This window comes from Branchiostoma lanceolatum, chromosome 3 (assembly GCF_035083965.1).
Source record: "Branchiostoma lanceolatum isolate klBraLanc5 chromosome 3, klBraLanc5.hap2, whole genome shotgun sequence".
Lineage (NCBI taxonomy): Eukaryota > Metazoa > Chordata > Leptocardii > Amphioxiformes > Branchiostomatidae > Branchiostoma > Branchiostoma lanceolatum.
The window spans coordinates 20115508-20128525 of NC_089724.1; the positions used below are offsets into that span (position 1 = coordinate 20115508).

A 13018-nucleotide genomic window follows, 5' to 3' on the forward strand; every position below is an offset into this window, starting at 1 on the left:
CCAACAGTTTAGGTTATATTATGTCACAAGATCTATTAATCTTTATTCTTCCACGGGACTCCTTCGTTACGCACTATCGAATTAAAGTGCTCATCGAGCAACGCTATTTTGAATTTTGAACAGCTTTTGCTAGCCACAAAAACAACATAAAGCCGCATCTTCGTGATTTGAAAGGGCACCTTCCATGTCACCTTCATTACTTAGAAAGTTGTACAGATTGCTTATGGCAGATTGTTTATAACAACACACGGACCGCGTTATGGAGGCGTTCACACGGCAACCTGTCCATGGTTCTGATTTGTGGGTTGTTTTCACTCGGCAGTTGTGCAGGTTTTTCCCCAGATGGACAGACGTTAAGCCAAGTCTCTCATATAACAGGTACATTATGCCTGTTTGCTGTAGATAAAGCCGTTAAGGTCCACCTTGGCGAGGTCTTTAAGATGGGATTCCTGTTTTTCTATTGGACAAGGCGGTGACAAATGGTACGGTTATCCATTAGTTCTCTGTAATGGTGTCCTCCTTGGCACCTACAGTTCCCTGCGGAGCAACAAGTGCGAATTTCTTCAACGTTCCTATAGCCGTGCCGTCTACAGATAAGACAGAAATTAGACGCCTTTGATCCCTCTTGTTATCATTTCAAAACTCGATGCAGTACAGCCATGAATAAAGGAGTCTATGGAGAATAGGACTAACTCATGTTGAGAAGAAAGGAACACAATGTGGACAAATCCTTAAGATAGTTATTCCAGTCCATTTGACGGTGACTTGTTACTTTCCCTCAAGGGATGGCTCTTCTGTCAATGGCGCATATCTACATTTTGTACATGTGTATGGCATTGGTGAAGTTCATGGCATTTGGATATCCTCTAAACTATAGCTCTGTAGAAATTTGTTATGCACGTTCATCTCGGTTGGCCTTGGATGGTGCAAAATGCTAATACAAACCAATAGGTAGATCCGATAGGTTTTCTAAGTCAGAATTTCGTTCTTACATGCAGATAGTCCTCCTGGTACGAGTTGCAGGTCTGTATGGACGAGATAAGAACTCGTACTTGCGCTGACCTAATCATCACTGCCGGCAGGGGGATCATGTCGTCATCATCTCTTTTCATGTGGACAGGAGAGCAGAAAAGTAAAATATAGATGGAAACATCATCAGAACTATTCCCTTGAATTGCCAGATACTGTGTATATTTGATACGTACGTGTGGTTATTGGGGATTGAATACAACACTATTTAAGAGGAGCTCCTTTTCGGGGGGAAACAGTATCAACAGGGGGTTGTTGTACGATTGCAAACACGATTTCTACAGAGCTGCTCTATCAACCGTATTATTGAATTTATTCCATGAATTTATCCCTGGTGCAGGGTAGCGACCTCTGAATCCCTGTCCCAACTTAACATTCTCCGCCCGTCGGTAACGTTCCCCGGGCTAAACTAGCAAATGTGAAGGGGTCGCCTGGTGCACTGACATCTCCATCGTTAAATGTCTTTTTAATATTGCGTCTGCTGTCCCCAGTCTCCCGCCTCGCAGCTAACTGTGCCTTACTCATCAATCCACTTCAACTGGTGAATTGACGGCTCTTTCAGAAAGGTGCAACTTCGTTTTCGTATTCATTGTCAGCTGTAAGGGCAAGGCCGTCCCCGGAATGACTATTCCAGGAGTCGTTTACATGTGTGAGCAAAAATAGTGAATCACCATTACTGTTAAAATTTCCAACTCACTCTCAGACGTTTCGAAGAATATACAGAATGTCTGTGGGTAAGCTCTAGTGGTGATACATAGATGAACTAATACGAAATATCTGGATGCCTAGCTAACTTTTAACAACGCATCAGAATGGAACGAAAAGTGAGTTTGACTTGACGCTGTGTGGATTTTGCACAATTTCCCACTAAAAAGAAAAGAAACGCCCAAAAAACTGAAGGGTTTTCCTCGGTGAGATCAGTCCGTAATCAAATTGCTGGAAGGAGGCTTCAATTTGCCTACCCCTCTCCTCTTGGGAAGATTGCAAGCGAGTGATATTGAGGATGAGGCGTGGAGCCGATTTAGAGGCCGAACATGGTAACTGTGAACCATTTGGTGAACGTGACCAGAAATCATGATCCTCAGTAAAACGTTTTAACATTCCGGTCTCGGGAAGTTCCGTCAAAGCTAGACAGGTAAAATCTTGTTAATCTAACTTTCGCAGGAGAGCTTTTCTTCATTCCCTCAGCTTATTATTCGGTATCTTATATCTTGTAAATCAAACCATAATAGTAAGTACCACAGGGAAACTTAACACCAACAGCCATTCGTCAATAGGCTTTATTGTTCAAGTTTCAATATAAATGACACAACTCCACGGCATAAAGAAACTTTCCTTTTTAACAGTCACAGCACATTCTACTTCTGCAAGTGTGCATCAAATCTATATGCCTGCGTTTCCTCCGCCATGCTTTATCGCCAAAAAAATCAATCTATGCCAAAAATATTTTACGCCTAATAGATCTTGCTCCGGAATTAACGTGCCTCTATATCTAGACTGTGTGTAATCGATTTTCAATTAATGGCCCAAGATTCAATCAACAAGGAATAGGCCAGAAGAGGCATTACAACGGTACTTACCGCTATTTAATGGTTCCATGGCCTTGGCGAGAATAGGTGAGAAAATTTGGTATTGTGTGGACGATTTGTCTGAAGAGAATCACGTGACACGCCGTTAATTTCTTCCAGTTTTGTCACGCGAAAAAGGTAGCATATTGTTCGATTTTGATTTGCATATCTTTACGTGGAAGATTGACAATTCAATTTACAGTCAAACAAACGATAGAAATACAAGGTGATCTTTGAAATACAATTTTTGTATTTACTAATTTTCCATGTGACATATATAACTTGGCACCCGAGGCTAAAATCGAAGAGTATTTGCTGCTGATGATTAACGTGCAGATCACATAAAGCTCCCGTTATCCTCCATCTGCTCATTAGAAGTTACGACCACGAGTTGAGACGTGTCAGCGACATTTTGGTTGACTCTTCTTTTGATCGGTGCTGTAGGCGCACAAAGATATTTCAACGGAAATGTTGACCTCTGGCCTTAGAACTCCAAATAGGGATTGATCGGTTTGTTTGTTTATTTGTTTGTTCGTTTGTCTTAGCCAGCGCCTAGTACAATCAAAAAGTAATTAATGTTGGTCTATTTTGTCTATCGCAAAGCCGTACTAGTAGAGTAGCTTGAATGCAGTACCGTTTGTCAGCTGTGATAATTCTAGTCTTGTTAGGTTTCTCGTGGGAATGAAAGGGAGTTAAACTACCGCCCAAGAGTTAGTACTTTAAAAGACTGAGACAAATTGAATTCTATGCCTTCACGAGCCAGAGAATTTAGCTGATGTCGTAACTTGGTGGCATATATGAGTACCACGCTCTTTCGTCATTGACATAAAACTCAACGGCCTTACATCTCAATCCTACCCATCAAAGTAGAAACCGGTTTACTACAGTCATAAAACCACGCTAATTCTTGTTGTAAAGTCATGTAGAGTGTTGTCGTAAAATCACGGCGAGACCCAAGACACGCAAGGATTAACGTCTCATCAGAACGGTGTCGTCCATTATCGTAAATAGGCACGTAGTTACATTGCAAGTGGGTGTAACGGCATAATGAAGGAAAGCGGTGGGATGGGAGCAGAGCCGAAGGTCACAACAGACGACCTTTGGAACATCAGCAGTAACAACCTGTACACGGACAGGAGTCAAACGTCTTGGTGGGAAGGCGCCTTGGCAAAGGTCTTTGTCTGTCCAAGTTATGAGGCAGACTGAACGGCCACGACACTTAATATACCTTTAAAAGCCTCGCCAAAGGACGTTATCATAACGAAGCTAAACTAGGAGACGTAGATTTCCCTCGTGTGCCACCGTTTTAAAGCAGGCAGAGATAATATTGACCAAGGACGCCCCATTACTTTCAACAGAATAGGTTCCTTCCCGGGCAATCCAGTTTTTTTCATCATGTTCTGATTGTCGGATGTGATACAAGCCTACTCACAAGGGGAGGCACTGATTACATTGCGGTAGAACTATCAAATCCAGATTTCATCCAGGGGGGCATCATTTTGTAGTCCGTACTTTGCATTGCCTGCCCCGAACCAGCTGTGAAAACGTCCGGACTTCCAAGACGTAGACGAAGTAAGGACCTGCTAGTGCGCTGACTCTTAAGTTCTTCGACTTCGACGCATTTCATAAAATGTCGAAAAAGAAGATATTAGAATTAGAATAAATGCAAAACAATGGTGGTGCCAATATGTAGAGCTGACAGCACAATTGTGACGATTTATCTATGCTTGAAGGTAGTTTCTCACTCTATGGAGCTGATCCTGTGATATAGTTTTTGCAATAAAGTCATTAGGTATAGTAGCCATTGACGTCGGCGTTTGACCAGGGATCCATCTTTCTCCAATCTTGGCGATACCGTACACGAAGCTAATGTCGGACCGCTCAATAAAGTCTGCAGGGTGTTTCATAGCTTTGGTATACAAGCGCGGATTGCTACTTTAGCACATTTCTCACAGCATTAACGCTGTCGAGAATAGCCAGGAGTAGCTTATAGACTGAAACACGACCATAGAATCTACCGTGAAACACGCATGCATAATACCTCACTACATCTTTGGAACGATACATAAAACAGCTTGTGTGCTCCGTAAAGACAGCTCAGCATTGCTTAGTGGGATCGATATTATCTCTATGTCATCAATAACTGGATATATGACTGCATGTGCAAGGCACAGGATCTTCACAATTTATGATACATGTATTACTGAGTGTAGATGACGTTTTGGGGACAATGTGTGGACAGCATGTGTTAACCCTCGTTATACATTGACCAATGTTTGCTTCTTTCGTATTTTCAAACGTGAGGGAACTAGTTCACTGTGGTGAGGAATTAGCAAGGGTGCGAGAGCCCAAAATATGCTCATCTACATGTACATGCGGTGAGAGTTGTTTATCACCACCATATAGTATAGGATCAGTATTACTTCAAGTAGCTATAAGCCTCCTCTAACGCTTTCAGCTTTATATAGGCTGATAATTGTGACTCGTGACTGATGTGGCATGGAAGGAATCCAGTAATTCGCTATGTTAACAGAATACATACAAAACAGTCAACTATACCTCAGTCCGTCATCCTCAAAAGTGACAATCCACTTGCATAACTATCGAATTATATGACAAAGTGTCCAATTAATGTGGGATTATAGCGATCGTAGCAGACAATTTGGTTGGTCAATCTAGCTGCTGAAGCCACCCATAAATCTTTTTCCTGTCGATCGCAATAAAGAGTGCTGTTTCTCAAGTCTTTCCTCCGCTACAGATGCGGCACTGCAGGGTATCGTTTGGTCTTTCCAAAATCGACGAAGAAAATGACATATTATGTTGAATCTGGTCTCGTAAATTAACAGTAGCTAGCTATGAATCCAACATATTCATTTGGAATATTGAAAATAAGATTCGTCCGTTTTAAGGAAGGAAACAATCAGCGGAAAGACATGAGGAGGAGGAATATGTAGAAACGTACGCACAAAAGTTCCGATAAGTTTCAGCTCAGTATAGCGTGCATCAAAGAAGAAACACTACCTCAACCACAAATGGTTTCTGCAAGATAGACTGGATTCTAATACGTAGAACATACAAAGCCGGAATACTAGTAATATACGTTGTCCACCAACTAGCAATGATTACACAGAAGAGCCGCACTATAAGATAGCATCTCGCCATCTCCACCAACGGTCGATAACGATTTTCTCCAGTCAGTATCAGCATGGCCCTGTATTTATTTTATTAGATAGCCAGGTTCACTGCCAAATTGCCGCCAACATCAGACCTGACGTTTAATTTACGGGCAACAGCTACGCCACCACTACAATGGGGGCCAAGGAAGTGATCGCGGGCCTATTTCTGGAAGATTGTGCGCGGTCCTTATCGATCCAGACGGGGGTTTCAAGGCGGGAAGGCGAAATTGCATCCTTTCTACTTCATCAACCGCAGGCGGACAAGAAGTTTAGCTGCACCCAGGTTGCTAATTTCGAGGTATCGATCAGACACTTCCGACAAATCTACGTCAGGATTAAAATAACCATTATCTTACGGAAGGAAAGCTCTGGCGGGACTTACAGACCATCAGCCTCAGACATGCCCTGTGATACGTGGCCGAGGCCGCGAGGTCTATCTGTCGTGACCATCGTGTTGTGTTCTAGTGAATCTAGCCACACAAATAGGAAGCAATTTACATCCCGGAAGTCTTATCTATTCGCAATGACGTAACGAAAAATGTATTTTGTTTCACAATGACGGTAAGAGCATGTTTTTTAAAACCCGCCCAGTTTTGATGTGAGAAAAACTGATGACCCGGGCGGAAATGAGAACGCAAGCCGGTCGATCGCTACCAATGCCATCGGCGACATTTCCCTCTGATAGATCCCTCTCTGAAGGGGCAGATGGGAATAGGGCCAATCATTGGCGCAGCGTGCATCAAGAACACCAACGACGTGCTTGTGTATATAGACCCTACATGTAACGACTAGCCTGTGTGTCACGTTTCCTTTCATCAGAGTTCATTACGGTATATCAAAGTTCTTGTTGGTTAATGAATATGGAAGCGCTGTGGAAATGGTATTCCAAATTTGCAATTGAAGAAAGGCAGAAACTTTATGTTGCTTCGCTTTCCTTTTACGGTGGAGTAAATCTGTGTGGTAAATATGTATCTTTACAAAAAGGCAAACCTTAGGAAGAAAACTACTGCCTTCAAACTTGTAGACGTTTTCCCGAATGCTAATACATTGGACATGTTTCTGTTTCCATAGGGCAACCGCTGCTTCTTCTCCATCCACCGCACGCCTGGAGCCTACTACCCACGACCGAGCCCCGAACACTCTTCCGCCGCAAAGAACAACGTCAACGCGGAGAAAGGATCGCCATCGCACCGACACATCCGTCCCGAGGGAAGGCATCCTGATGAGGTACGAAACAGTCTGGAAGCGGTGGCTACTCTCCGCCCACCATCTCCAGATCACCACAAAATACCAGTAGGTTGCCCAACGTGCTGTATTTGTTTGCTATCTTTTGGCTTAATCTTGACACCCCTCTTTTGTTTTCTCACACTATCTACGCGGTCATTTTGCACAGGTGTTGAAGACAGAGCACTGGTATCCCAAGCCGTTCTACCATGTCGAAACAGGCTTCTTCCCACCTGAGTGGCTCAAGCCAAGGCCCACTAAGCACGCTCCCACCACCTCCACCCACGATAACCCACCAAAGGTAAACACGAGCTAAACATGTGGACACATTTTAACTTTAAAGGTTGATGTAATAAGATCTATAAGAAGTTAGATTAACAGGTCAAAGTTCGGCTATTTGTCTTCTGTGGTACTTCAATGTTTTCTCTGAATCCGAGATAGACGTAATTAAGTAACCGATCTCACCAGGTAGTTACGGTGTTTTACAGGTCATTCAGAAGCCAACCGAGGTACCGCGAACCCGACGGCCCTTCAGTGGAATTTGGAAAGCCCTTGGGCTGACAACCGAGCAAACCGTGGTACCTACACCAACTCAGCCTGCCACTAGTACCAAACAACAGCAGACCACTACCGTTAAAGTCACCACGGAGAAGCCCCAAACCACGCGGCCACCCACTTCGGCGCCAAGCACCGAACCGGTAGCTGTAGCTCTTCAAAAAACCACACCTATCTCAAGCACTAAAATGGTTCAAATGACCACTACTCCAGCATCGCCACCAACTACCAAGGCGCCTATAGTAACGACAACAGCCCCACAACCATTTACACCAACAACAAAGGCTGAGAAGACCCGTCAAGCGGTGTCCACCTACCAACCGCCCAAAACCACCAAACCTGAAATTGTCACCACCAGTAAACCAGCTACGACCACCACCGTGTTGGCCCGAGGGACAACAGCTAATAAAGTATCACAGTCTGAAGCAACAACTCCAAAGCTGGTGCTAAATGAAGTTATCACAGCTAGCCAAATCTCTCTGGGCACACCAACGACAGCTCTTCCCCCGGCCATGTCTACTATAACGTCACAAGTTCCCGTTAGTAGCACAAAATCGGCAAGAAAAACACCAGGCTCTCATGATGCAAAGAGTGCAGTTATCGCAACCACTGTTTCCCAGATGAAGCTGAAAACCACTGTGGAAACTAGTACCATCACACCGAAGTCTGAAGTCATCACGAAACACACCATCCGTCCCAGTATCCGAGGAACCACGGCTCCTGTAACTCATCTCCCAACGGTTTCCACTGGCATCACTACTGAAGAAAATCGGATGCAGGGAGACCAACCTGTGCCTCCAAACACCCCTGTCAAGGTAACACCAGCGGCGACACAGAAACAAACGGTGACTCCAACAACTGTGAACGTCCTCCCCTCACCGACAACAAAGATACCAACCGAGTCAGCAGTACCACCTACAGCGGCTGAGAAGAAGCCAACAACTGCTGTACCAACAAAACATACAGTTCCTGACCAGAAGACGTCCCAAACGGTGCCCATGGTTAGAATCGTACAGGAAGCTGCCGACGTCACTAGTGCTCCTGACATAAAGACGACGACGCTGACCCGCCAAGTACCAGCTGTCGGGTCGAATAAAACGGAGGCCAGTAAGCATGCGCCTGTAATTCAGCCCGAAGTGGCGAAGCCCACGTCCGTCATTACTACCTCCGCACCACAACCGCCACATCTGTCCACTCGGCCCTCTATTGAGTTCGTCGCCACGCCAACAGCTTACCGAACACCGTGGCACGCCGCCGTCACCTCTAGCTCTGACGACACATCGGTAGCCAATGAAAACGTGTCATCCATCACGGCAGTACATGATGACGCAACAGCCTTGGAGACAGCAATCGTGACGTCATCCACGCCCATCGAATTCTTCACCGCAACAGAAAGTATGACGCCGAAAGTTTCTCCCAGTGAAACTAAGCAGTCCACGCTCGCCTCTGTTATAAAGAGCACCGCTGATCGGGAGAAGTAATGTCTTTGACTGTGTACAGTGTTTGAACGTAAGATGTCCACCACATTAATGTTTAATCACAACTTGTGGTAGTGAAATGTACAACGTTTCGTTCGGGAATTTGTTTACGCCATTGGAAAGATAAGAATACGCGTTACTAAAAGAAAATTTGGTGGACACGGCAAGATGGTCTAACTCATTTTTTCGGTGGCTAGATGCTTATGGAAGAGATCTAGACTTGAATATTTGGCGTTTTATACAATGTGGATGTTTCCGTTGAGAACGTGACGTTAGCTATTTGTCGTCGAGATCAAGCGATATCAGGGCACCTGTACCAGCACGTAGGATCAACACATGCAGTGGACAACCGGGTCATCGACAGTCGTGCTACTTGTGAGGTGGCATCTGTATCATTGGAACTATCATAGCACTGAAGCACAGAGAATCTACTTCTGATGTGGAATGTGGGAATAACTTTATCCAAAGAGCACATGTGAAACGTCTTCTGTTCTACTCATCACAGACCAATATTGGTGAAGTGCTTTCCGTAAATTATGTGTGAAAAATTAGTCTTTACGCAAGGTCCAATAATCCATGCATCAATGTATAAAAACCACAAATGCCCTATTAAATCATCGCACATTATCCAGTACCAATCCATATCAAAGGAAAACACAAAAGAATTAATCAAAGGTTGTCACTTTTGGGACGACAGCTTTCTACCTTCGCTTCTGTATTTTTACACAACTAGTTTAGGAGACGACTATGAAATTACTTTGCGAAATGTTGGACGCATAATTACAATAAAGAAAACGTGAATAAAGTGCTCAAAATATTCTACTAGAATTTATAAAGACACATGAAACTTTTGCTGAATTGAAACATTTCAACACCTAATGTAGACTTTCGATGGTGCTTACAAAATTCTAACACGAAATCCCCACTTGTGACACAGCCAACATGTAACATAGCCATGAGAAGTACACTGATGATAAACTTCCTTGGACACTTTGTACATCTTTTCAGAAAGCCGCATGATATCAACGTGGAATGCCTGATTTTGTGAAATGGTTACTTAGGATATCCCTGACAAAATAATCAAAAGTAGCATTAATACTGTATCAATCGAGTTAGTGAAATCATTTTATAATAGAAGTATGTGAAACGTTGTACGTTATGTAAACATTGTCATGTTCTACCACCATCATGATGTTAGATATACTCAGTAAGAAACCAACCTCACGATAATACAGTCATCTTTTGAAGAATCACGCAACCAAAATGATACATATCTGGCAGACTGGTAACGCTCCGTGAGATCTGTGTGGAGAAAAATGGTAGTTCTAGACAAATGGTATAAATATATATATATCTCCATAGATGGAGGAAAAAGTGTACAATAATGGTATAGCATGTCGTTGTGGCAGGCGTTTCATTTTCGTGCAAATAAACCCGAACCAAGGATTGGTGGACGTTGCCTCAGTATTTGATTGTTCCTTCGGAGCAATGCAGCAATCGATTGAACCATGTTTCAAACAGAGGCGTGCACGTTTGTTGGTTCGTTGCCATTTGTCTCATGTAGAGATGACCGCATCTCGTGTTACACAGCAAATTTCCCGTTTATCAAACCCACTATCCACTAAACTATTTGTTATCCGAATCCCAAGTGACAGGTAGAGACTCCCAGCAACATTGGCTTAATGGAACTAGCGCTGAACTTGGGGTTCCATTAGCAAGGTATACTTTAATCTTTCCTAGGTAATCATGGGTACTAAGAGAACAGGGATAAGGTCAGCTGAAGGTGACAGGGTATGGATGGGCTACTTAAAGGTAGCAATTTACCATACTTTTTCATGACTGTATACGAATGGGCGCTGGAACAAAGACAGTACAAAGGCTAGGCAGAAATGGTCAGGCGCTAAACCACGCATAATGCTAGAAGAAACTTTGAATGACAGGGAGAAACCCAAGACAGAAACTTACATACTCGTATTTTGGCATTTTAGGGATGGTCTCATAAGTTCACGTTCTTTCCAAAGTCCAGCCTCTATATCTTCTGCAGGAAGATGTTCCGTTTACATCTTCAGGCAAAAATGTTTTGCTATGAAATATAGAATAGAATAATCTGATAGAGCTATGAAATAAATGGAAAAGTGTCCGCCATTAATACGCTTCATTGTTATCCCACTGACCATTTCTAACAATAACAACAGCAAAACACTGAGGGATCATTCAGAACACAGTACAGAGGGTTGATTTGGTAGAGACAAATTGTTACGTTACATTCGACCCAAAATGCCATCAAAATGCGTCTTCATACGTTGATGGAAGCACTAGATGTTTCGAGGCACTCCCCAAATTGTGATACTGGTATCCATTTGACAGACGTACAGTACAGTTTAGAATGGGCCCGGGCCACAGAGTGGGTCCTTTATAACTGGTCTACTAGCCAATTTGTGGCCGATCCGTCAGCAAATCTGCCAATAACCACGTCAACCACAGGAATCTCCTTGCCTTATATCATCCTCATGTGACAACCCTGTGACATTAAGATTAACGGCAATGGTTGGTTACCAAGGTGATCCCGTTTAATGTGAATGCTCATTGGTGCAGGCTAGGCGAATGAACACCGTAACAAGGTAGGGTGATCAATCATGGGAAACAAAAGACGTTATTCAGATTGAAGATGAGCTCCTGAATAGTGGGTACCATGCATCTTATGTATCAGAACTGACAAGGACCTTGTTTATCAAAACCATCTGGATAATAAGGGCCGATAAAACCTTGTGGATTACGTGCACCGAGTCAGTGGTATGGTTTACAAAGTACGTGATCACAATACAAACCAATTTGCTTGCACAATTACAAGTAGGTCTATGAAAACCGTAGTTGTTAACACGCTAGAATACCTGTTACAAATCATTAGCAATAATACGATAGTATTTTGTATACTTATTCAATTCGAGCATCATGCTTGTTATTTCAGCTTACGCAAAAAAGGAAGTTGAAACCAGCCCAACTTCTATCCACTGACACTAGATGAAATCTAGATCAAATCGAATAGCGGATCAACTCGGTGTAGCACCTCGCTCACACCCATCCCCCACGGTCCACCCCCACGTTCTATTCTCCATCTTTATTTTCCATTTTATCAACACTACAGTTGTGTCCAGTGGATTTCGGGTAATTTACCTACATTTACACGTGTTTCTAGAAATACAGAAAGGATCTGTGGCCATTTTTGGTTGATGCAAACACCATTTACAAGCACTGGGGATGACTTTGTACAGAAATATGCATGATATTGAATTCATGTCGTTGCAATTCTTTGTAAGGTGAAAATTACAGACACAAACACAGGCAGTGTAAATCGACTGGAAAGCTGCACGGACCAACGTCAGATGTCTTCCAACACAGTTCTCCGCTAATTGCAGGGAAGACGTATATCTGACCATGATCCAACCATCCTTCAACCGCTGTGCTGTAATCCCTTTTTGACAAGGACATAGCTCACTCCTGGTCCAAAGGCGGGATTGTTAGGGTATCTACTAACTACATCTATCATGGACAGACACGGTATTGACCCGCGGGATGTTTTTTGTTCTTATGTAACTTGATTATGAAGACAAAACTTTGGCTTTCTGAGTCCATACGTGCGACCTGAACATGTTGAAATGTTATCTTTATGAATCATATGAGCTCTGAAATGACAAAGGCCATACGTGTTAAAGCATGAATGGTTCTTAATTTTTATCACGGTGACCAGAATTTTCCAATGGAAATAACCCAGTGTTGACGGACGCATTCATGAACAGTATTAATGGCTCCATATCCCCCATGTCAAACATGCGAATCTGTATCAGCACCAGATGTGAGCTGCATACACAGTAGCATCTTTCCAAAACCAAGCAGTAACAAAGCAGCCCAATTTTCAGCACCAAGGATACCTAAAACTGCACTGGCATTTGGGAATGTATAATGATCAGGAACGGTCGCAACAGGCAGT

General features: G+C 43.3%; 1 protein-coding gene across 3 annotated transcripts in view; it reads left to right on the top strand.

Moving 5' to 3' along the window:
* The window catches only part of LOC136430918 (mucin-2-like), a 38942-nt gene extending 28466 nt beyond the window's left edge, over positions 1-10476 (top strand). For 2 of the 3 annotated variants that reach the window (XM_066422012.1, XM_066422013.1), the window contains exons 4-6: positions 6845-7066; positions 7167-7298; positions 7486-10476. In XM_066422012.1, the coding sequence (XP_066278109.1) occupies positions 6845-7066; positions 7167-7298; positions 7486-9033 (1902 nt within the window). In that variant the 3' untranslated portion in view covers positions 9034-10476. The remainder of the gene's footprint in view (positions 1-6844; positions 7067-7166; positions 7299-7485) is intronic. The other variant, XM_066422014.1, reaches the window with a different exon arrangement.
* Positions 10477-13018: the final 2542 nt, after the last annotated feature.